At 45.2% G+C, this 25442-nt stretch overlaps 1 protein-coding gene across 4 annotated transcripts; it reads right to left on the bottom strand.

Annotated features, from left to right (window-relative positions):
- Window positions 1-17: 17 nt before the first annotated feature.
- LOC128270678 (moesin/ezrin/radixin homolog 1) lies at window positions 18-24783 on the bottom strand. 4 transcript variants are annotated; one of them, XM_053008108.1, is made up of 9 exons: window positions 24702-24783; window positions 21944-22273; window positions 20235-20350; window positions 8234-8413; window positions 5351-5625; window positions 4929-5235; window positions 4213-4800; window positions 3323-3535; window positions 18-3217 (listed from the first exon to the last, which is right to left on the bottom strand). In XM_053008108.1, the coding sequence occupies exons 3-9, from the start codon at window positions 20244-20246 to the stop codon at window positions 3053-3055; spliced, it is 1740 nt and encodes a 579-aa protein (XP_052864068.1). In that variant the 5' UTR covers window positions 20247-20350; window positions 21944-22273; window positions 24702-24783; the 3' UTR covers window positions 18-3052. The 4 variants fall into 4 exon arrangements, with proteins under 4 accessions (XP_052864068.1, XP_052864061.1, XP_052864053.1 ...); XM_053008101.1 differs by lacking the exon at window positions 24702-24783 and adding an exon at window positions 24244-24330; XM_053008093.1 differs by lacking the exons at window positions 20235-20350; window positions 21944-22273; window positions 24702-24783 and adding an exon at window positions 10545-10822.
- Between the last annotated feature and the right edge of the window lie 659 nt (window positions 24784-25442).

Here is a 25442-nt window from a genome sequence, read left to right on the forward strand (position 1 = left end):
AGCTTACCGAAGGCATATTGTAATCAACTTTGTCGTAGAAAACGGTTTTGTTTTTATCAAAAAATATATTGGTGCTTACTTACTGGATTCCATTGCGCAAGGGCGGTATGGTGAATACAATCTCAATTTGCCTCACGCCAACAAATTGCTTTCAATATTGATTGCAAATCCCTGACTATCATATAAGATAAGCTGCCATAAGACATCAGCAGTAGGGGAAAAATGATGGAGTTTTACTCCTGAGTTCGGTTGTTGTTATCACGGCCATAATAATGTTACTTTGATCTTCGTTCTATGGAACGTGGTGCATTGCCTTGCTACTGAGCATGGCTTTTGATACCAATTGCCCATTTCTGTCTGTCTGAACCTAGTCAATTCCCTGCTAACGCTACATTGCTGGTAATTATAGTGTAAATATTAATAGTAATGTTAATGTTGCTGTAGACTTAGGCGGATTTAGTCTTCGTTGCATTTGTTACTTTTCCCTTTGCTATCGACATAGGTTTGGACTACTCGATGTGAGATTTGCACGTGTCTCGCATGCATATTTTTCGTTTTTGCTTGCATTATTTTTTCTAATAGGTACTAACAGAAACTATGGTCATATTTATTTGTATGGCTGTTCACATAACATGAAGGAATACCTGTAGAAGGATATTGGGGAGTACAGGAAGAGCAAACACATAATACATGTAATAAAATCATATATTTTATTAGGAAAATTAAGAACGAACGCACAGTTTCAATAGGTTACAAACGAGGAAGAAAGTAGACAAAAAAAGAACCGACAAGTGAAGTGAACTGTAGCAATATTGAACGAATCAAACATAGACAATAACACCCGAGAGTAAACTAAAAACTTTGCCCAACATTAACCTCTGTCCTATCCTTAAATTTTGACTCTGAGGCAGATTGTTCTACAGCCAACGTTCGCAAACGAAGTGGCCACTCACATAATAAAAAATTATGTAATAGTATGAATAGATACACTCGGTTTAGGTTAAAAGAATATTTCTGCTAAACTGCCGCACACAAGAATGTTTGTGAGTGATTAACCCAAACTTTTACCAGTATCGATCATAGAACGTCTTCGTATTGGCCATTTGCTCGAAAGCACATAGCTTGATCTGTCCAACACATATAAAAAAACAACGTACGAATGATAAGTATATCTATATGTGCCAGATGTATGATTGCCTACTAGAGTTCAATCAAATTGCTTGTAAAAAAATAATTTAAGTCGGCTGCAAAGATGATTTTACTGTTCGCTGCTTTTCAACTTCTAATTAACTGCTCGACCTAGTTCAAAGAATTTCCGAGGCAAAACATGAGATTGCTGCAGCAAACTCTGTTTGCCTTTTGCTGCTCTGTTTATTTCTTGCTATTGTTTATCTCTGTTCAAAGAAGCTTGCTTTCCTAATACATTTATTGTTCGTCCTATACATCTGCCTCCTTCACCAGCGTTTTACTTATTCTTCTAATTATAGATGCACAACGCCGATCGCCCATTTTTTTTTAATCTTAGAAGAACGGACCGGGCCGTATTTATCGCCATTTTATTTAATCGGTTAATAATCAAATGTAATAAATCTAAAAATCAAAAGTGTATGCAACGGCTTTGCGTTTTATTAACAACCGTCCGATTCATTGTGTTAAATCAAAGAAGGCGGGAAATGTAGTAGAGAAGATGTGGAAAAGCTTGTTTCCTCCCTTTTTTGTGTCTGCACTGCGTTGCTATTATTGACGTTGCTTTATTGATGCTTAGTTCTCCTTCAGCGTAGCGACCAAATTCAATGTTTTTTGATTTGTTGTCTTTTTTTGTTGTAAAACGCGCTTGTGGCTATGGTAAGTTGTTCCCGATGTTCTTGTTAATTGATTCCTTCGCTTGGCTTGCTCACAAGTCAATTTTCAATACCTTGCTTTCATGTATATCAATTGTAACAATAAAAATCATTTCGCAACTGTTCCATATTCATCCGCTGTAATCTGTTTTCTGTCTAACCTTATTACTACTGGTTAATGGAAGGACGCCTAACAGCAACAGATATCCACTTCAATTGTTAAAGAAAAACAACAAATCACACATTGTAAAAGTGTACCGCTTGTTCCAATTGCATTGTGATATTTGAACAAATGAGAAAACTGTGGGCGCTATCTCATAACAAAGGTGAATGAAAATCGGGAAAGCGAACCCTGAACGCCAGAACGGACTAATACATCAAAAACAACCTGCGAAACGTAACCTATGTTCCACCACACGTTTGTGAACAATTGCAAAAAGACACATATTAAACTAACGTTTATGCATAACGGAAAACAACATCCTTCGATAACCTACTGCGTACCTCATACCGTGTGTTATTCATGCTGTGTAAGACACTAATAGGTTCCAAATTGAAAAAAAAACTACAACTTCCCATACGGCTGATAGCTTTCGAAATAGATCACTACCCATCGTCGTGTACAAACCGTTTATTCGGTCCTGTCTCGATTCCTGCCTTTCGTACAATTCTAACCTAAAGAAAATGTGTAACGATAGAACCGAAGCTTTCTGCCCTGTTAGTATATGTGGGAGGTAATTGCTTGAATAGAATTGAATAGTGATTGCTTGAATAGAATTCAATGGGTATGTGGTATGTTGATGCTATACCCTAACGCCATTCGTTAAGGATTGTGACATACACATAGGGAATAAAGAGGATTTTTTTTCTTAAACATTCGCTTCGATTCCACGTTTCCTCTCTCTCTCTCTTTTTCTCTCTCTTTCTTTTTTATCTCCCTTCTTACCCTTTGCCATGGAATCGAAATGGTTTTGATAACTTGAATCAACGTTTTAGAATGTTTGTATGAATTGTTTTAAAGGGGCGTCTCTTTACCAAACGAACAAAAACGTCAAACAGGCTTCAGATGTGCTTAGCTGTTTCCCAAAAAAATTATCAATCTGCTGGCGGCAGAATGTCTATACAAATTGTCTGGTTTGGCACGGCAAGGGCCTAGAGCAGCGCTGCTATTTCGCATTACTTGGCGCCTCTTTTCCCGTTGCACACTTTTTTTACATGTTTTCGAACTGGTCCACGCGGCGTTTGGTGTTGCCCTTGCGGATTTCGCGTAACGTCTTGTACTTGTCTCTTCCCTGGCGAACATTTTCACGGTGAATCTTATCGTTGGGCGTTTCCATCGTATCATCGCGCGACAGGGCGAGATCTTGTTTAAGGGCCTATAGCGATTTGATGGTGTAATGCCGAAAATGGAAGTATGTAAGCGTGAGAAAGAATAAGTAAATTATAGAATAATTAATGCAGAATTTGTAAAAATCATTTACCTTGAGTTGATCCTGCAAACGTTCATTACGTTCAGCTAGTGTGCGTCTCTCCTCAACTGGGTCCTTGATATGTTCGTCCGTGTCGAAATCTTTGGAGAAATCCTGTTCACCGTTTTCACCATTGGTCAGTTCTTCTTCGTTATCCTCTTCCTCCTCTACGTGATGATGCTTGGGGGTAGTAGTAGCTGCTTGCAGTGCCGCCGCCGCTTCGTTCTGTGCCATTCGTTGTAATAGTGAGGAAAAATAATATGTGGAAAACAATTGTTTGTATGATTCAGTAACGGTGCAACAGCAGTATTAGCAGCAAATAGTTTTGTTGTTGTTGAAAGTAAAGTAAGTGTAAAGTCACAAAATGTATGCAGTATCAGTTACTTTTTGTGGCCATGAATCAATCTAGTAAAGTCACGAAACGGCCGCAGAACCTTCCCACTCACAGTCCCCATGTGCCTTTTATATAGAAAAAAAACATTCAAGAAAGAAGGTGTGACATCTTACTGAGTTGAACGAACGTGTGTTACATGGTAATGGATTAATGATAAATGTTACTTTTCAAATTTCTCTCGCAAGCTAAACCATGCATTGTAATGAATAGATCATATTCATAGTGAAACGGTACAAAAGTAATAAACTAGGATACAGCGATGAAACGTTACGAGAAAGGTACACTACGCTATAAAATTACTTAGTATTACTTGGATGAAAATGTATTAGTAGTAGGTGGTGTGTTCCCGGTAATCTGTGTGATGTTTTTCTATTAATTTATGTTCCATCATTTTCCAGCCACTCCAGCCATTCAGACACACTTGCTGCGTTAAGATATCAAATGGTGAATTGAAAATCGTGACAAAAAAGGCAAAAGAGACGGAGTGCAGAAGGAACGCGATACATACTCTGCCTGGTACTACCTGTTTCCTTATCGCCTCTTCAACCTCCTCGTGCAGCCGCTTGGTTTCTGAGTCTTTCAGGGAAACTTCTTCCTGGATCTTTTGCATCTCGAGCTGCTTAATGCGTATTTCCTCTTCAAGCTTCGCTCGTTCGGTGGCCTCCATATTCTTTGTTTCTTCGAGGCGCTGCATCATCTCATGTAGCTCGTTTTGCCGCTGTTCCAACTCTTCCTTTGCTGCCTGCACCAGATTCAGTTGTTCTTGCAGCCGGCGGATCGTGTCCTGGGCTTCGCTCAAATTTGCTTGCTTGCGCTCCATCTCTTCCTGCATCGAACGCAATCGATCCTCGTACTCCTGCTGTTTCTTTTCAGCTCGCTCGCGGGCGGCCAGCGCTAGCTGCAGCTTCTCGCGCTCCTGCTGTTTGGCATTCTTTTCGTCACGCGCTTGTGCTTTCATCTGCTGCACATCGATCGTGTCGGGCTTGCGGCGGCGCATATAAAGCTCATGGTTGCCCATGCACAGCGCTAGGATACGTTTGTTGATACGGACGCGCGGCGCGAAGAACACAAAATCCGGTGCTTTCTTATCAATGGGCTGTAGAAGAGATGCAGATGGCAAGAGGGCATGGAAAGAAAAGCAAAAGCGCGAATGATTGGAAGTACGTTCATACTCATTTATCGTCAGCTTGGACGAAAGTTCCAGCGGCGGTTGTGCTTGCTTACCTTGATAATGAATTTGCGATCATTGAACGATATATTACGAATCTCTGACCACGGAAAACCGATCTTCGGAGTGAGGCGGTCGTCCTTCTCGTAGATGTTCAAACCGAGAGCATCGACGCCGAGCCAAAGCTCTGTGCTCTTTTTGTTGCGAATCTCGAAATAGTTCACACCGTACATTTCAAGATCTTGTGCAATCTTCAGGTACTCCATCATAGCATCTTCACGCAGCAAACCACGGTGCTCCTGCCACCAGGTCGTGATGGAGTTCTCCCATTCGTCCTTTGACATTTTGTGCTGGTCGATTACGCTGAGCAGATAAGTGAAAGATAGGAAAACGTAGGGCAATGATAGAATAACAGCAATATGTGCACACCTTTTTTCGGGCGACGGAATCGTCTTTCATTCCGAAGCTGAACGCTTACCGTTGTGGAAGTAGCCGATCTTTCGCCAGGAAGCCAGGCACGTGAGTTCCCTTGTTGTAATCGCCATGGCGCGCCTGAACGGCGTACGATGCCAGTAGAACGGACGTTTCCGGCGGGCAATAAATTTCGTCTGACAGGATTGCGTTCTTTACCTGCAGATAGAACAGGCGGAGCGTGATATCCTGGATCAGCTCCTCGGCTACATCCTCGGGGTAGAATTTGGCGCGAAATTTGAATAACAGCGGATCGCCTTTCTGCACATCTTGGCTCATCACCTGTTAAGAATGACCGGAGGGCGATACAAAAAGATCCAGATTAGTTTTTATTTGATTTCGCTTTTTGAAGTTGTGGTGCTTTTGATGTAATTATCATCAGCCAAGTTGTGCACAGCAGTGCTGGTTGATGTCTGCGCGCTGTAGGCTGAAATTAACTGTCGATTCTTATTGTAAACTAGGTGTATGTGTGCTAATCGATGCTAAACACTTTTTTAACCTTCAACCCCGTTTCTCAGGAACTTATTCTACACACAAGCTTTACCCATTTGGAGAACGGTGTCGATCCTGTCTGCCTCGCGCAGTTTTCGTTGGTATTTTGTTCAATCGATGTGGAACGAGGCAAATTTCATTAATGCAGCATAAGAAAAACGAGAGAGAAAGAAATATATGCTAGTTCGCTGGTGTGGTGTGTGAAGTGGAAAACAAAATAACAGACAAAGTTCCATTTTGCCGAGATGTTTTTGCCGTCTATTGGCACCGACGTTAAGATACCGAAAAGGCAAGCTAGCACACACAGTGCACAAGAGTATCTGTGGCTTTCATGAGTTGTTCAGGTGAAAAAGTTGGCCGTTACGAGTGTGGGCTGTGATAAATAAGGCCAAGTCCTTTCCTCGAAGTGAGTGAAAAGTGAATAAAGTTCACAACTGGACTGTAAGGGAGATTCCGATGGTGTTCTGAGAAGATTAGATGAGCTCTATCTCACCATCACTCACTCCACATTGTTGGCTGTCTACCCCGTTCTGCTCCGTAACCAGAATTTTGGCTCGCCAATTGCTTTCGAAAAAACATCGATATAGAGATTGGTGACAATGCAGAGAGGGATGAACATTTCTTGCCTGCCTTGCCTTATACATTTTGCGAATACAATCAAAAACCAAAATCCGATATTCAAAGTTTTTGAAAGCTTTTAAGAGAGAGCTCACACAAGCCTCATCATGATTTCTATGGATTCCAGTAGGAGGACGGGGTAGATCGGGATGGTAGATCCGATCCACATAAGAAAGCGCAACCATAGGCAACCGACACGACTCTTGAGCTCTGTAAAGCCGAAACCGAAGAGCTGAAAAGGATACGAGAAAATAAGGAACTTTTCTATCCTTCCGCGTAAGAATAAGAGGGATCTGACAGCAATACTGTAGCGTCAGTTAGAACAAGTGCAGTGGACGCCACCGCTCTTCTGTGCGTTCTCTTACCAAATCGTCGTCGTCCGAGTCAGAGTCTTCTATTGGTCCACGACCTGCTTTGAAGCCTTCATTGCTTATCGTTGCACCAGCGGCATCGGCATCAGCGTCCGTTTGGTTGCTGACTCCGCTCCGTTCGGTTCCGGTGGGGGTGCGGAGTAAACGTTGATGATGGTGCTCGATGTTGCGCTTGATTATTTTGCCTATCTTTTTCATATGCTTACAAACGATGTTTTCCGGCTTTCCGTAGATTTCGTTTCGTTTTGTTACAGTCATTAGTAGGTAAACAGTTCGCGTAGGCGAAGACCGGAGCCCATCAGGACGAATGCCATAATATGAAGATTACCATAGATTAACCAAAATTAGCATCCCAGTCGCTGATCATGATTCGTTGCAATAATAAACAAGATTCTACACGCTACAGTTCTTAGCAGTTTCAGTTTAGATAATACGCACAGAGTTCGAGCATTCAGTCAGTCAGCAAAATCAAACGTACGACTAGCTTAACCCGGCCTGCGGGGTGGAAATGTATAAACGATGTTGTTGAGCAAGCAGCAGGTCAGCAACTAAGAGCACGGTTTGTGTGTGCTATGTGCTTTATGCCTAGTCGAGGTCGAGTTTGGTGTGTAACTCATATGCTGGGCCCGGCAACGGTTTAAAGTAACGCTTTTATCCCATCGCCATCACCTTGGGGACCTACTGTAAAAAGATGTACGTTGACCGACCATGATTTCTACCCTTGCCAGAAACCAGATGGTACACACGTGCGTCCACACATCAGATGGTTACGTATTGGTCTTGGTGTATTGACTTTTCCTTTTTCTTTCATTTCCTCTCTCGTTCTTTTCTTTCTTTCTCTCTCCCTCGATCTCCTGTAATCTATCTTCAACTACATGAAGCTGCTACTTGGAAGCAAGGAAGCATACAATACTAAATTCGGTAACATCATTGCAATATGTTCGTGAATTGAATTCTACGGTCAAAATTTGGATAGCGAAAACCATCCCATGCCAACCAAACCAATCATGCCGAGCCATGTAAGATGGATAGCTACAGCTCGGTAATCTCGGGCTCACGTAAGGCTTGAGAGCAAGCAGTAGACAATCTTAGGCTGCAGAGGTCAAATTCTTGAAGGCAGCATCAGCAGCCCTGCTCCACTTGTGGATGACGCATTAACTACCGATGGCCGCCGACCGGAAATTCGTCCATGGATCTCTCGGACGATGCTTAGATTACTTGTTGTCCCTGTCTGCGTGGTGGGACAATGGAGGCGCCGTTACAGGGGGTGAACTGTACAACAACCTCACTGTCTTACTGTAGCAATAAGTGTCTAGCACTTTACTTTGAGAAGATAAGCTATACATAATATACACTATGCATGTTTCTATTGAACCCAAAACAAATAGCTACACACTACAGTTTCTTACCTTTTTGTACAGCTTAATCCAGGTGTTGTCGCCTTTCGAGTCCGCATACTGTAGCCCGAAGAACCAGACCTCGCGCAGACCGATCGTCTTCACAACCTGGTCGAACAACTGCTTGCCTGTGGTTCCTTGCTGGATCGCGAACTCAAGTTCAGCGTCCATTGTCGTGACGCGTACGTTCATCTGGAAAAGTCGGAACAAACGGAACAAACCAAACGTAAGTATATTGAGTAAGTAGCACCTTTGCACAGCTCCACAGGGTTATTTCTCTGAATGCTACTGGTCAATCGCAAGCGGGCAAAAGTCAGTAAAGCCATAGGTTCATGGACACATGGATTGCAGGCTGTAACAATATCAGATAAAGACCTATAAACGTTTGGCATACTGCCGTTTAATTATTGCAGTGCAATAACGTCACCTTATTAATGTATGGGTATCAATTTGGAGATGATATGTTTGAAGTGCAATAATTAAAAAGGGTTAGGGGTTCCGAAGAGAGAAACATCACCCGAAAAACATCATTGTAGATGCGATAAGAAAGGTAGTGTTGCACCGATGAAGGGGGGAAGGTGTCATTCATAGTACGATTCCGATCCGATTCTTCCACTCACGCACCGCAGAAAAGCTGAGTTGATGCTATGTTATAGTAAACGGTAAAATAACGTAGTATGATGGGCAAGGTATGCGACATTCAATGGAATATTTGATCGTGATCTACAGGTCATATTTTCAGCACTTGTGAACATCCTACAAAATGTACCCTTAGTCTGATCGGAGTAATAAAAATACGTGTGATGTAGAAAGAAGAAACTACATTTTCATACGAAGCAAAGAACAGTGCAAAGCAATTGAATCGCCGCGATAAGGTTGTTTCGTCTTGTCTCTTACGACTTGGCACCGGTTAACGTCGTACAGTCGCTACTAGGATTCGCGTGACACGTGACTCATACGCCAACGTGTCACCCGTATGTCATGGGTCACGTATGAAATATTGTAAAAAAAAATGCATAAATTGGCAATGCTACGAACAGCAGCGGGGGCATTCTTGTCGAACGACTCATTCCGATGAGCTGATTCATTTCCCTTTTTTGACACATTTATATATATAAAAGTAATGAAACGAACTGGTCTCTATCACTGCAAACTAAATTACTTTTCGTTGAGGCAAGCATCCTCCATCCATCAAGTGACTGTGTGAATGAGTCATGGTTGTATCAATGAAAAAAAACGTTTACGAGGTTGTTGTTTGTCCGACACGTTTTTAGTGTCCCCACGGGGGAGTAGGATAGTTTACCCTTGAGCTGATGCCGCAAACACCTTACCTCGCAACAAGCTTTATCAATAGTGTATGCAAAGTTCGGTTTAGGCACGTGTAACGAGTTTGGTAAGAGTAGCTCAATTGGCACAATCTGTATGCAGCACTGCAGCAAGGTCCCATACAGAGAGAGAACTTTGATAGATCCCAGGAAGCAATAGGATGGCATGATTTACCTCATATATGAAGGTGCTTTGCTTTCATCTGATTGCACGCTAGTGACATCAAGAAATGTACCCGCTTCTTCTCTACGCAAACTCTGGCGCATGAGCGGGCCCTAATCTAATTAGCAGCAAACACGTGCGCAACGAACCCACCGAACCTAGGAACAGATGATAAACTAGCAAAAATTCGTTTGTTTCAAATCTATCAAGGTGTATCCTACATTTGTGCTTGAAATTGTTCGATTGAACAGTAGCAAAACCACGTGTGATAGGGCCCGAAGAAGAGGTTATTGAATTCGTACTTTTGCGATACGTGGATCACAGGGAGGCGGTCACTTGGTATTTAAGAATCTTATTTACTGCAAAACTCATCAACATGCGAACAGACCGAACGCGCGTTCGGTTGTGAAAAGCTGCACATGCACCCCGTCCGTAATCATAAGCTGGAGTTCCATGTTGGGAAAGCAAGCGCAGAGCGGGCAGCCATCATTGCCAAAACCCCGCTCAAGTTGGAAGCGTAGCACCCGGTGTGTGTTTCGACGAGTTGTGTCATTCTCAGAGCGGTTTCCAATCACGGGCTCGAACGAAACAACCATTCTTTCATTATTGATCATTCGTGTGCGCGGTATTATCGCATTTATCCTTATCGCTGGGGGGCACCAGGAAACGGGATGCTATATTCCGTCATACGCGGCTTGGGACGGACGCAAACGAATTCTTCTGCTAAGCCCAAGAAGCTGCCAAGAAACTCTGGAGCTGCAATAAATCTGTTCATGCCGGCCGAATCTGATCTGATCTATCAGGCGGGGAAGGGTTACGGAAACGCGCTGCTTACCATTTTGTTGCTGGCAACCATTTTGCGAAAAAATGTGGCACTTCTGAGGCAGGAACAAAGCGAACACACATACGCGAGCACTTGTTCTCGTAGCGTCGGGAACGGTCAAGCCACTCAAACGCAACTCTGTGGTGCGTTAACGCATATATGAGAGATGATATATAGGGTTCCGCCGGGCGAGATAATACTTCTTTCACCAGGCGCGCGACAAGAAATTCTGGCGCAGTCGTCGTCGATTCGGTGTAGATTACTGATAGTGGTGTTGTTGATGGATCTATGAGTGTCGCTGCTGCGATGAACGAGAGAGCGGAGGAGGCTGTGGATGAAACACGGTGCGGCAGGCAGAACTACTCGAGCGAAATGATTACAGAAGACTGGCACACGGACGCGAGAAGACACGGCACGGAAGCGCAGGTGTTTGTTCGTGGCCGCCGCCGCTGCCGCCGCACGCAGACAGCTTAGCGGCCTCGGCAAAATTGTTCAACAGCTCATTCACGCACACAGACACGCGTGTCTAGCCCCTCACAGGTAACACAGGCAGGCAGGCAGGCAGGTAAATTGCATTCCCACTTGGGGATTTCACGTCGATTCTCGGTTCTCCAAATTCTCGTTCGATGCAAACCATAGCCATAGCGATAGAAAGGGGTGAAAAGGGGAGAATGGAAAACTTGAGAAAGCAAGGGAGAGGGCATCAGAGATCAGAGATCGCGCAGCAGTTTCGGACTTCAGAAAAAGGCCGAACGAACGCAGCCAACGCATCGGCAGCAGTACGCAGCCACACGCTGCAAATAGAGGGACGCAGCTGCCGTGGTAGGATTGGAGATGGATGGATTCCGTCACACGACGGGCTCTCACTATACCGAGAGAACCGAGATTTAAACCAAATCCAACGGAAACACACATACGCACACGCCGGCGGTCCAAAACCGGTTTGGGCAACGGCGGTGGTAAAAGGGAAGAGGCTCTAAAATGTCCTTTCTTCTCTCTTTCTCTGTCCTTCGGCGGTTCGGACTCGCTTTCATTCCCTTTGCCCTACCCTTTCGAGTCATACGAACGAACGCAACGCTCCGTCGTGCTGGTAAGTCTCCCGCGGGCCCAGTCCCGTAGGCCCGTAGTTACGATGCAGAGGACAAATAGGGGGAGAATCTACGAAATAACAACACCAAAAAGGGCACACACGTTTGGCTGTCTGGCGCAGTGTCGCGGGATCCTAAGGAATATTCGGTAACACTTGTTAGCAACAACAACAACAAAAAAATGATGTCTGCCAGCTCCGAACGCAACTCAAGAACTGAATCGAGGAGCGAACGGCTGCTTGACGCTACGATTACGAGAGTTTGCGGGCGCCTCGATCGGGCGCAGCGATTGCTCATCGCCACAGCACACACACTTCACAGTCTGAGGCTCTTCTCTTCGTTTGATATTTCTTGCCTTTATTTATCCAGTGATGCAGACGACGACGGATTTCGTTTTCTTCCCCAGTTTTCGTCCCTTTTCGGCCGGCCGTTAGAGCGTTTTTTTCTTCTTCAAATCATTAACGTGTTTCTGCGATTTAGCATCATCAATCTGTCTGTCTGTCTGTGACAGTCTCTGTCTGGTGATTGTGGAACTCATTTCCCACTCGAGAACTGGGCTGAAGTTATGGAACGTTATGTAGCGCAATTTAACCTTTTTTTTTATTTTTCAATTAGTGTTACACGCTAAATATTCTTGAGTTTTGCAGAACAGAACTGACTGACTGACGTCCCGACTTTAGGCGACTGTATTTTCGCTACTACCACCACATTCATCATCATCAGTGTATTATGGTCAACATCATCGGCGTCGTCATCACCATCCATACACCGGTAAGCATCACCGCCCAACAACGCCTGTCACATGGTACCCCCCCGAGCCAGTCAGCCAGCCCGGCCAGATGTTGCTACGCTACCAACATAAAAAAAACACACACACACACAATTATGTACAGTGTGTCACAGAACATGGATGGCAATGTGGTGTGTTAAGGAAAATGTGCGAGCCGTTTTCACAGCTCACCATCGCAAAACCAAAAACTGCGCCACAACAGCAAGCCACCAACCCGGGATGTGTGCAATGATGTGGAAAGCAGCCAAGTGACGTACTGTTCTATTTCGGATGTGGTGACTAAACATAGCGCACCCGCGTACGTAAGGTTTTGTCACCCATCCCCACTAGAGGGGCGTAGGTACAAGTGTTTTCAAAGAGATAGTGTGGGGAAAAAAGGTCACTTCAGCAATAGCCGGCCGCGATAAACGGTTATCGATTGCTCACCACTCGGGCCATCGGGTCCCGCGCACAGCACAGCAGGAAGTTGAAAGCTGCACACGCAGTTATGCAATCGGTTGATTTGTAGCTTTCAGATGGGGAGCCCGATGAGCAGAGCAGCAGAGAACGATTACTAATCTTGATGTTGCCGCGGACGAAACGCTTTGTCGCTGGTGGTGTCGCGGCGGCACTCCTCGCAAACCATAAATAAAGCGAGGAATGCTGGAGAGCAATTGAGCGATGAAATGGTTATCATCGAAAACGTGCGAAGGCTCTCTATCTATCCACCACCTTCGGTGATATCACCACATTCGTCACCCGCGGACTGTATTTTGTCCCCAAACACGTGCTACGTCATTAGACGACAGTCGGAAGGAAGCCAGGAAGGAAGGAAAATTACTATTAAAAAGCACAATAGATCACGCGATCATCATTATTCCTACTTGAGGTTTGAAAAGTTTTACCCATTCAATACCGTGTTCTGTGGGAAGCCTGCCGCCGCCGCCGCCGTGCGATAAGGGAACACCACCACACTTCGGTGGAGGCGGCGGCCGGTTGAACCTTTTTGGGGTTTACACGTTAATAGACCCCACAACGACCGCCATAGTTGACCTCCTAGACCTCCGCGTCGTGTTCTGTTGACCCACTTACGAGGGCGCTGCTGCTGCTGCTGCTATTGTACTCATCATGAACGCGTACCACCCTGTAACGTTTTTAATTTGTACGTGGCTTTTGGTGCATTTTGGTGTGGTGTGCGGCGCGCCTTTTAAAAGCCGCCACCCGAGTCCCATCTCGTCCACGTTGTGGTACGATGATGTTTCATCTTCGGGATCGGTGCCACTAACACCCTGCTGCCTGCTCGTATCATTGGGGCAGCAATGCGGCATGGGGGGGTTACTACGGATTGCAACAGCCAACACTGCTGACCAATAAAATAGGTAAATGTGTAACCCAATGATTACCAAACTGATACTGTACTGTAGATACACTAGATACACACTTTTGATATGGCCTGCTTAATAAAATAGGTATCTCGTTTTATACGCTGCAATTTAACCCGACTTCTTGAAAGGAATTGGTCTATTTGATCTTGCTGCAATGAATGTTCGATTGTGAATCCAAAAAAAATCGTTGTTTTCTGATAGAACATCCAGAATGGGCGCAGAAGCACTGCAATTGCGATCCCTGAGGAAAGAAAGTTTGTGAAGAATCTGCGCAACGAAGTACTAGGAAGAACAGTAAATTTGGTGAGAAATGCTTTGTTGTGGAAAAATGCGGGAAACGCGGAAACAAAGGAAACGCGAGGTAAACCAAGAAAAACTAAGCCAACGAACAGTGATCCTGTCGCAAATCATTTTAGGCCAAAGCGGCCGTCCGTTTGGTTCATCCAGAACCATTTGCAGACTCAATAATAAAAAACCATTATTAGCCCAAAACCTGTCCATAGGCGGTTGCAAGAAGCTAATCTTCCAGGGCGAATTGCAAGAAAAGTGCCACTATTGAGCAACACAAAATTGCAGATCAGGAAACAGTTTGCTGCTCAATACCGTTCTTGGGAAGGTTGGGTTATTTTTCATGATCTGGTATAGGTCCTCTTTTCAGAATAAAGAACACCTTGAATGCTCTCAAGTATATAACAACCATGCCACATGCCACTAAAATGGGTTTTTCAACAAGAAAAGGATCCCAAGCATACGTCGAAGCTTGTGAAAGTTCGTAGTTTGATGGCAATAATGTGTCAGAGTTTTGCCAGTTGGCCAAGTCAGTCTCCTGTCGTAAACCATATTGAAAACTTGTGGAATACCTCCGGGAAGCAAAAGTTAGCTGGACAATACTGGAGGTACTTTTCACTGCTTTCTATTGTAGCGAAGCGAAATCCTAACATTTTTGACCTTTTTTAGAATATCTTCATATTATTTTTAGAACTACTATCTTGTGCTATCATTGTAATACCTGTGAATGCAGCGTAAATTCTTTTACTTATTTTATTGGCCAGTGCCAGTGTACATGTGTGAGGACGTGGCAGTATGTGCTCATCTTGTACCGGCTCTGTGGTAATGTGACACGTGACATACTCCCCGGGACCAGTTGACGACCATTTACAACAGCAGCCGCCCCGCCCATCGCACCACCGCGTGCACACTCGTGTCGTGCATCACCACAAGGTACGGTGGTGTTGTGGGGATCGTCGTGCTGAGAAAACTTCTGAGACCAGACCCCGGGTCGGGTCGCCGTGGCCGCCGCCGCCGCCGCCATGTTGATGATGAACGAAAATTGCCTGCTAATGGGTCAGTCAGGGCTATCATCGCCAACCGGATCCCCAATGACGCTTGTGGTGAGGCATCAAAATAAAAGATAAAACAAACAACCAAAAAAAAGCACACATCTTTCGACGGAGTTACGCGCGTCCCTGGAAACGATGTAGGGAGATTGTACTTTGGGGGGTTTTAGTGTTTTAAGCTTTTGGCGGTGGCTGAGAGGGGTTTACACTAAAAATAAAACTGTTTAACTGTGAAGCAGTGCTTTCGGTATGTTTTTCGCAGCGCCGTGACACAGCAAACCATTCGCACGCGCCAAACGGCCGTCAGCCAACCACCCAACATCTCCACAAACGGTCCAACCGCCAGCCGCCAGCCATCCCCAGTCCCAACTGATGAGAGCTACCCCGCCCGGCTTGACATTTCTCCTTGTGCCCGATGATTGCTCTTCACGGTCGCTGTGCATTCACGCGCTGGCCACTGGCCCACCCCCGCCCGGCCGGCTTTAGAAATGATAACGATGATCGTCATGAGACAGTGGTAGTGCACACGTGAACTACCACTACCACGCGGGCGAAGCTTTTAGCGTTCATCATTACCATTGCCGATTCCCGCCGTGTGAGCGCGCAGCGCCGATACAAACAAATCCAACCAACTCTGACGCGCCGTTCGTGACTTCGTGATCCCAATTGAGGTTATAGGAACACACGTCGTCTCGCAGCCAGATAGCCAGTGTGGTGCGCGCGCAGATCGCTTCACACCCCGCCCCGCCGTTGAATGCAAAAACTTACAACGGCCAGCCCTGGCTGGCTGGCTGGCTGGCTGGCTGCCCGGTCTCCCTGTGTCCAATTTGGCGGTTTGCTGGTACACGAAGTGTGTTTTCGGTCCACCCAAGATCCACCACCGCCACCGCATAATACTTGTATAAGGCTGGGGGAAAGAGTCATCGACGTTTTTTGGGTAAAATTCAAAACTTTATTTAAGATACTTCCAATGGTCCGATTTACGTCAAATATGCATCGTTTTGTTGGAAAATTTGTTATGTTCATAAAAAGGTAGGTTCATCATGCCTCCCTCATAGAATTCTTGGTCGTTTTTGGGGAAAAACTCCAGCAATCCTTTTTTGATCTCAGGTTTTCATCACACAGGAAATTTTGTAATGCACGAAAAAGGTGTCAATCGCTTGGTGCAAGGTCCGGACTATACGGTGGATGCATTAACACTTCCCAACCTAGCTCCCGGACTTGCTGGCGAGTCACCGAAGACGTGCGTGACATTTCGTTGTCCTGAGACTGAACACAACACCCCTTCCGTTGGCCGATCGCTAGCCTCGAACGGTGCAGTTGTTGACAGTAGAGATCTGAATTTAGTGTTTGGCTACACGGAAGCAACTCATAATAAACGATTCCTTTCAAGTTCCACCATAACCCCAGTATAACCCTTACTGGCCGCTAGTCCTGGTTTGACCATCGGTTAAGATGCTTCACCACGCTCAGACCATGATCATTTTCAGACAGTATTGTCGTGTGCATCCCATTCCTCATCCCCAGTACCCATTCGTTTACGAAATGGGTCGATTTTGTTCCGTTTGGCAAAAACTTCGCAGGTGGCAATTCGATCCATGATGTTTTTCGGTGTCAATTGATGTGACACCCAAACATCGAGCTTCTTTCCAAATCCAGCTGTGCGCAAACGACCTCGAACGGTTTGATGCTTAATCTATAGGTCCTGGCCGATGCTCTGATTACTAACATGCCGATCAACTTTGTTTGTTTCTGTGATTTTATCGACATTTTCGATCACGTGTCTGCCTAGACTTTAACATAAAAAATAACTTAAACGGGTCAACGAAACTAAAAATGGCACATTACTAGCGGTTAGAGTATCGGCACCACAAACACCATGCACAATTTCCCTAGTTTAAATTTTCGCCTTTTTCGGACAAAACCCCCGGAAGGCTCTGGAAGCCCTGCGCGCGCCAGAGGACCGTGTGGGACGTACGCTGGCTTGGAACTTGTAGTGTTCAATTTCTCTGTCGAATAGTGCATAATTGCTACACTGTTGCCACGCCACTGGCATACGAACTCGTGCGGTTCGTAACCGTGTGTCCGGAGCGCCATAGCTTCACAACTGGCCCCAGCGCCCTCTAGCTGCGGATAATTTCAACCGCAGTACTTTTCAGTACGCCAGTACTTTGCCTGATGCAAGATTTTGAGCACATTTCCGTTGCTCCAAATGGATTGTCTGCCGCTAGTCTACTCCGACTCGGTCCAGACTGGACACCGTCCGGTCTTCCCTCCGTGTGCCGCCCCAAGAGGGTTATGCCAAGACGCTCGCAGCACACGGCTTGTGTTTGTTTGACTTGAAATTGTAATTACTTTGCACGTTTGCCAGCGTTTGTTTGTGCGGATTTCGCTGCGATTGTGCGTCGTGAAAGCCGCACCGCGCTATGCATATGTGCTGCGCGCTCGATTGACAGCATGAGTGCCGGACGTGCCAAAAATTAGTCGCCCGAACCTGTGTCTGTGGCAATAGGGTCCTGGTGTGGGCGTCAGATAACAGGCTACTACCAAGGCTACCCTTTTTAATGGTGTAGTAGCTGGGAGGGGGCATAAAGTCAAATTACCATCACGATCACGAGAAGGAAAAGAAATCCCAGTCAACAGTCACAACAGGCCGCCGTCCACCCGGCCCAACACATGGTGTACAGAGCTGCGATAAGATAGGAAGCGTGTATAGTGTGTTAGAAAATACATGCTGCAGTGTTTCAGCCAACATGCTGATATCTCACGCATCTGCGCCGAGCACTCTGAGTCATTTCCTTCGCGCGGCGCCTACGTACCAGAGGAGTTGTGAGTTGCACACCGCACAGTTTCAGGGTCTTTTTTTTTGTGTGCACGATAGACTTTTTGGGGTAAAAATCTGGCGACCATTGGTTTTGTGTGCGAGACGATGCCCACTAGCGCCCCGTAATATAGATGGTGTACCACCGCGCACCTTGGTTTGCTCCTTATCTTCTTTGCCAGCGCGGTGTGCTGTCCTACATCACCACATTCCATCGCCCCCTGGGCGACACAATCACACACGACCGATCTCCGCTAAATTCTTCCGAGGCGTTTCCGAGAGATAAGGAAGGTGCTGCGGCATCGGCAAGGGCGGTTTATCGGCCCCAACTCCGTGCCGCGTCGACGATAAGGAGATGTTGGCTTGCGACAACCGTGTGTTGTTTCAGGCACGAGTGCCTTTTCATCGGCGCACGGTTTCGTCTTGCGATGGGTCTGATCTACCCAGACTGCCTGAAACGGGGCCGGGGAGCCGGAGACCGAAACCACAATATGTAAATCCACAGAAGCTGTAACGTAACAGAAATATCAAATCAAGCCATGCATTGTCGAAGCTTTTTCCTGTCTATGTGACCACCAGGCGATACGGTTCCTTCGCTAACTAATAAAACCGCCGATTGGTTGGCCCTTGCCTGGCCAACACAGACTCTCTCCGCTGCTCACGATCGAGCGCGCTCACTTTGCGGGCTGATTCTTCCTCGTCCCGCTATGACAGGATCAGCCCAACGGAGCCTGACGCGGTGGACCACTCTCCACCGAAGTAACGTCGTCGTCATACAGGTAACGCTATGTTAACGGCTCCTCCGTACGGGGCCGATACTTTTCTAGTTGTTATCCGTACATTTTGCCAACTTTCATCTGTCGATAGAGGCGCGAACGGTGACTCAATTTGTATGTGTATGTGTGTGTGGTGAGGGGGTTTAACTGCAATGAATTATTGTAAATATGGCAGACATCGGGCAAAACGGGTAGGATAAACTGCAGTAGCGCGGATGTAAAAACAATTACATCACCACCACCACCACCAGAAAGCATACCGTCGGCTCGGGGACGGGAGAGCGCGGGGGGGGTGGGTGGTGTTTTCCGGGCCTTTACTGTGGCCCATAAAGCGGATGGTAGGTTCGCGGGACGGGTGGGAGATGTCGTGTGAGGGCGCGTTCAAGAGAATTGCTTTGTTGATGAGCCCCCGTTCGCTGGCCGTGACCTCGTGTCTGATTCGCGTTCGAACAGTGATTTCGTACCTAAAGGGTATGAGCGAGAGAATAATATATGATACCCACGAGAGATGGAGGCAGATGCAGATACACTGGCGGATCATCATTCATGCACCTGCACCTGAGGGGAGCGAGAAAATCACACCGGGATTGAACATCGCAAAAACCATGACATCATGGGACAGTGGTGAACGCCGACGACGACGAGCGAGAAGAAGCAAACACAAACAGCACAAATGCAGATGCGATGATGCGTTTGCTGTTTGTCGAGACCCGAAAAAACGAACTAGGCCGATATTGATGTCATTATCAGCATGGACTTCAGCGTTCACGGCATTCGGAGTTTGGTCAATTTTTTTTTCAATACTAGGGAAAAGTTTATTTACTGTAAATTTCCGGACGTTCAGGGCGACGATGGCGATTCCTGGCGATGGCCTACGGAAGCTCCTACGACGTTTCCCCTCACATCTGCGGTGACCGAGCGATGGCAGAGCGGCAATAGCATTTAGCAAAACGATTGGCCGTCTGACGCCTGGCCCGGTGATGGTGGGCTGTTTACATTACCAATGTTTATCTGCCCGTGTCGTCGCCAGAGCGAATCTACACACTCCCGCGGCTTCCGAAACCGGTCAGCCACCATATACCCGGTGACAGTAGTTCTGAGAAAAGCGTACCAATCACCATACATGCACCCGTCACGTGAGGCAACAGGACGGTGACGGAGCACAGCATGACTCTGCTGCCGAAGGTCACGGAAAATTTGCAAACGACACAAACAACGGAAACAGTGTGATGTGTAAACGATTTCGGTATTCGCTGCACGTTACGGCATTGCTCAGAAGAAGAAAAAAAAGATGTTTTCGATGCCATACTTGGCTCGGCTGTTGGACAAAATTACGCAAATCGAGTGGCTTGCGATAAGAATAAGTTAAAGTTAGTTCGCTTTGCTGACGGAAGGACATAAAGACATTGAAGGACATGAATTTCAATGTTTCTGATACCTACACCCCAAGGTTAAAGTGTAGATTGCGCTCTGCAGCAGAAAAACATGTCAAATAGTTAAGCTCATGCTAATTTCTATCTACTCACCGATTTTGGCATTTTGATCGGATTGATTTTGTTGTCACTGCGGCTAAATTGAATATGCGTATGTGTGCTCGATGGAAACAGCAATAAGCAAATTACTACGTCGTGCAGGGAATAGTCTGCAAAGGAAAAGAAAACAGGGCATCACTTTATGTAGGCAATGGTGACGGAAGTCTTACAACATTCTGTGGGGAGGACGGACAGTGACGGACAGTGTTTTTCGTTACTGCTGACATTACTTGTGCTGTGCTGTTAATACCTTGAGACTGAAATTTAACGCGAGATTACACACCACGGCTAATGCTTGATGTCCAAAACAATTAGGGTAACTTATAGTATGCTAGTGGCGACGAAATTGAGCGGGCCGAAACAACGTCTGTTATCGATACTTTTGTGTCGATGGCCATCAACGTTCTTTAGCCTCACGCACTGCATAGTAGCGTCTTTATATCAGGTTAAATAAATATACTTTTGAAATTCAAAATATTGTGGCTATATAAAAATACATTTATAGGGTCTAAGAGACATTATTTATAGCTGAGTATTTACTTAATTTAAAACTTCAACTATTGTTATGTATTTGTCACTTTGTTTTCGCTATTTCGTAAAATAATTTGGATTTCTTTAAATAGTACTAAAATTTCCTAAAGTGTTGTAAACTAAAAACAATCACATTTCTCCAACCTACAGCCAAAACAATGTTTTTTTTAAATAAAATTTTCCGGCCACCTGTGTGGAAGTTGCTATGCTGTGAGGTGGTGGTTAGGGAAGTAGAAAAGTAGAGGTTTACGGCACAAACACTACGTTCGCGATCGTTGTGTGCGCGACACTACCACTTGTGGTTTACTATTGTTCACCAAGGTTCATAAAAAACCTTAGAGAGAGAAAGAGAAAGTGCGTTAGAACGAAAAAAAGGGAACAACCGGAAGGGTGCGACCCCGGTTGAATTTTCCTCCCCCCGTTAAACGCTTGACTTCTGCTTGGTGTGTATTAATGAGATTGAATCGTTAAATCGTTTGAACGTGAGATCAATCCGTTTAAATGGTTCCGATGGAACACGGGTAATTTAATCTGTTGTGGCATGTGACGATGATGTGGATTGCCTTCCCCCATCACGGTCCTGTGTATGCGTTACTCGTTTACATTTTAAACAAAGCAATAACCTCCAGCTAGCTTTTTCAAAAATGATCAAATTATGAAGCACTGTCTACTCGATTCGAGGAAATCATTGGCATAAATGAATCAAGCTGCCAATGTCATTGAAAATATATGTTCCGACGAGAATAGATTCTGATATTAACGCTAAAGAGGTATTTATTGATGTGCGATTACAGGTCAACGAAACGGAAGACCAACAGCATACACAACGAATGAACAAGCGATCAAGTTCCGCTTGGCAGACGTGATCATACAAAGTCTTACAGAAGTTCAGTGGAAAAAAAAGTGTTGAGTGGGGAGTTGGTATGCTGCGGTTGATTGGGAAGTTTGAAGACCACGTTAGTTAGAGGTGAGCTTAGCCATTCAGTGAAAGTTGATTGACGAACGAAGTTTTTCACACTTTCTGCAAGTTGGGATGATTCGAATTTGAAGGGTTTTTTGTTCTTTTAGCACAATGCCGCAAACGCTTCGTTTTGCTTACTCTTATTTCATTTTTCGGGCGATGCACACAAGGCACAATTACAGCATAAACATACAAGCACACCACTACTTACCGAAACAGCCTCTGATTTCTAGTGCGCTGGGGAAGATCGGTTTGGTTGCTTGATGATGGTTTGTTTGATTTCGTCTTCTCTCTTTCTCTCGCTCTGTTGAACTGCTTCTAACTTTCTCTAACCTCGCACTGTTTAAATCGCGTGTGGAGCCAGATTTTGACGATTACTACGGAATCAATACCAACTACAACTCACTGCGGGCGCGGCACTAAGAGAAACACACACCAACGCGTAGTGCAGCCGAAGGCAACTCTTATCGAATTGCACTCTGCACTAGGCAACTGTTAGTCGGGTTCACTGTGCGTCACTACGTTTAGATACTAGCGTTGTCTGCAACAGGTGAAATGCATCACATGAAATAAAACGAAAAAATGAGAAAAACATTACACGTACTGCGGATGAGTATGGATTCATGGTACATCGCGCATTTTGCGAAATGCAAGTTGATTTTGGTTTCCTCAGAGCGTGGGTACAATTTCTCTGCGATTTTTACCTTGTTCTACTTTTGCAAAGGAAGGTAAAGGACATTGGATAAATATTGTAAATCAATTTTATATCTTCTATACGAACTGTTGGCTACTTTACTCTAAGCAAACACACCATTGCTCATGGATTCTGCATATCATCTGCCTTTTGGAACAAACTCTACCTGTCCGAATTGTTTTTATTTATTAACTTAACAGACGCTCCTGCTAGGACTAATAACGCAAGAGTCTGTAGTGGCATGCATATTCCACCGTAGACGGATTACTATGGAATAATTTGTTGATGGCTTATTGTAGCCAAACTCAAATCGCTCTGAAACGTTCGACAAAGAAGAAGATGTTGTTACGCGAAATGTTCAAATGTTGTTCAAAAATTCCAATCAGTTCCAAAATCCTTGTTGGCTGTCCCCTGCGCCGTAACGGATTGTAAAGGCCCATATACTACACTTCTATCATATTGTTCTTCGGCAGTATATCCCGGTCAACAGCCACAACAGGCACACGATGGGTCGGTCAGCCGGTGTATAAAACGGAACGGTATAGGACACATGTTCTCTCTCTGTCCATTGTAGTGGGAAAATTCCTTCGTGCAATGTGCCACACAATACAAGAGCAAAGAGCGTTGTTTGTGGGCCAGGCGAGAAAAAGAGACACAATAAATTTCGATAGCAATAGAGAAAGCTCGTGAAGGAGATAGACAGGGAGAGGGAGAGAAAGAGACGGAGAAAAAGAAAGAGAGAGTATCAGTGAATTTAGAGTACGAGCCCAGTATGTGAGTGGAGTCGTTATTATTTGTCGGGACAGGTTAGGAAGCGTGCGTGCATTTACGCTTGTATGCTTTAGAGAGCACAACTCTATCGTTGGTTGGGTGGATCGCCTTCTGGGTATCGATGTACACGTTACACTTGTTACCTCTGCTCTCACACGAAAGACGGGCTAGTTAGTGAAGGTACTGTGGGTCTGTTTCCGACGAAAGCCCATCGAATAGCCTGCCTGTTACGCGAAACATGGGAATGCTGTTTGTACGGAGCGGGAAGGGATGGAAAACAGTGAAGAAGAAAATCAAACAGACAAAGCGAGAGACATGGGGAAATAGAGTGAAACAGGACGAAAGGAAACGATAGAGCCTAATGGAAGCTAGACAGAGTAATACAGGGAATTCCTCCGCAAGCCAACTCCTTCGACCTAAGGGGCGTCGTATGGAATCGGGCACCCGATTGGGACACACACACGGGAAATAAATGCTCGAACACACAGAACCGTACTTTCGGGGTCCGGAAAACACTCGACATTTGAATTTGGTCCGTGGGGCCAATGAACAACAATTGGCCGCCTGCACCTGCGCTTTATAAAGACCAGGAGATGCATTGCCATGTGGCCCTTTTGTTCGTGAAAAAATCCCACTGAAAATATAAACAACTGCATGGCGAGGGCTGTCAGTATCAACTCTATCGCTGTCACTATGTTGTTTATATTTCTAATGGTTTCTATGCGCCTATGCTTTCCACAGCGAAGGTGCGGCGGTGCGGACCGGCAACTGCCTTTATTCGCGATGACTGGTTGGTTGCTTTCCACTTTTCAACGCGACTGAACGAAAAAAAAACCGCTGCTGGAAGAAAAGCTACATTCTCTTAAACTCTATCTCACTCTTCCTCGTCACTTGACATAAATGTTAAGCATCAGGGCCGTCTCGTCATCCCGGAATACAGGTTATGGCTTGAATAGAGCTTAACCATGCCTAAAAACCATAACCTATGCGGAGGCAACAGTCAGTACACTAATGCGCGGAAACTAATCGAAAACGGAACGCTTCACCTCGAAACGCTGCTTGCCGTGAGCACTGGAAAGTGGATACACTTGCAGTTGAGCGAAAAATTAAAAAATTAATAAACGAAAACGTACAATCCTTCCTCTTGCTGTGGGAAATCCGAAATACACATCCGTAACCAAGTGACACCTCACACACTCTGCGCGAAAGCAATAACCGTTGAACGTTGGCTTTCCAGTGACACTCTCCAGCAGCACTCACTGATAAACGTCAGAGAGCTTGAGCCGTCTGAGTGCCTGCGTTTACTGCGGAAAACTTCTATTGCATGCCTAACACATTTTCCAAAGAAAAGCCAACCGCTCTATTTGTAGTGGTATTCATCAACTCTAAGCTATCCGGTTCGGCTTTCCATTAGTTACTTCTTAAGTTGCAGGTTTTGAACTTTACAGTTTAGGTAACAGTCAGGCACTGAACGGGGAAACCAATGTAAGACGGAATGTTTCACCTTGAAACACAGCTTGCCGTGAACTCTGGAAAGTGTATACACTTGCGGTTGAACAAAAAACTATTAAATGAATAAACGAAAACGTACAATCCTTCCTCTTGCTGCGGGAAATCCGGAATACACATCCGTAACCAAGTGACACCTCACACACTCTGCGCGAAAGCAATAACCGTTGAACGTTGGCTTTCCAGTGACACTCTCCAGCAGCACTCTCCAGCACTGATAAACGTCAGAAAGCTCCCTGAGTGCCTCCTTTTAATGTGGAAAACATCCATTATGCCTAATGCATTTTCCGGAGAAAAACCTGTTGTTATTGAGCTTTCAAGCTAACATTCGGCTCTTCAAGCAAAACCAAACGCACTACAAGTGTTTGTGCCGGTATTTATGAACTCTAAGCTATCCAGTTCGAACGTACAACTGTTCTATTCGTTGTTTCTCCTGTTTTTGTTTAAATCTTAGAAGAACGAACCGGACCATATTTATGTTTCTCCTGTTATTGGCCTTAAAGTTAACATTTAAACGGTTTTCAGAACGGTGGCTGATATTTTGAAATATATTTATGCATTTCTATGCATTTTTGAAAACTTGTATAGCACATCTTTATTTGCTCAACGCAATTAGATCCCGATGATGTCGACGCCTACTATTCCTAACATTTATTCCATTCCTTAATTGAAAGCAGCATGTTTTAATACACTTAGAAGAACGTACTCTAATTAAGGAGGATTAAGGAACATAACT

The sequence above is a fragment of the Anopheles cruzii genome, chromosome X (assembly GCF_943734635.1).
Source record: "Anopheles cruzii chromosome X, idAnoCruzAS_RS32_06, whole genome shotgun sequence".
NCBI classification, from domain to species: Eukaryota; Metazoa; Arthropoda; class Insecta; order Diptera; family Culicidae; genus Anopheles; species Anopheles cruzii.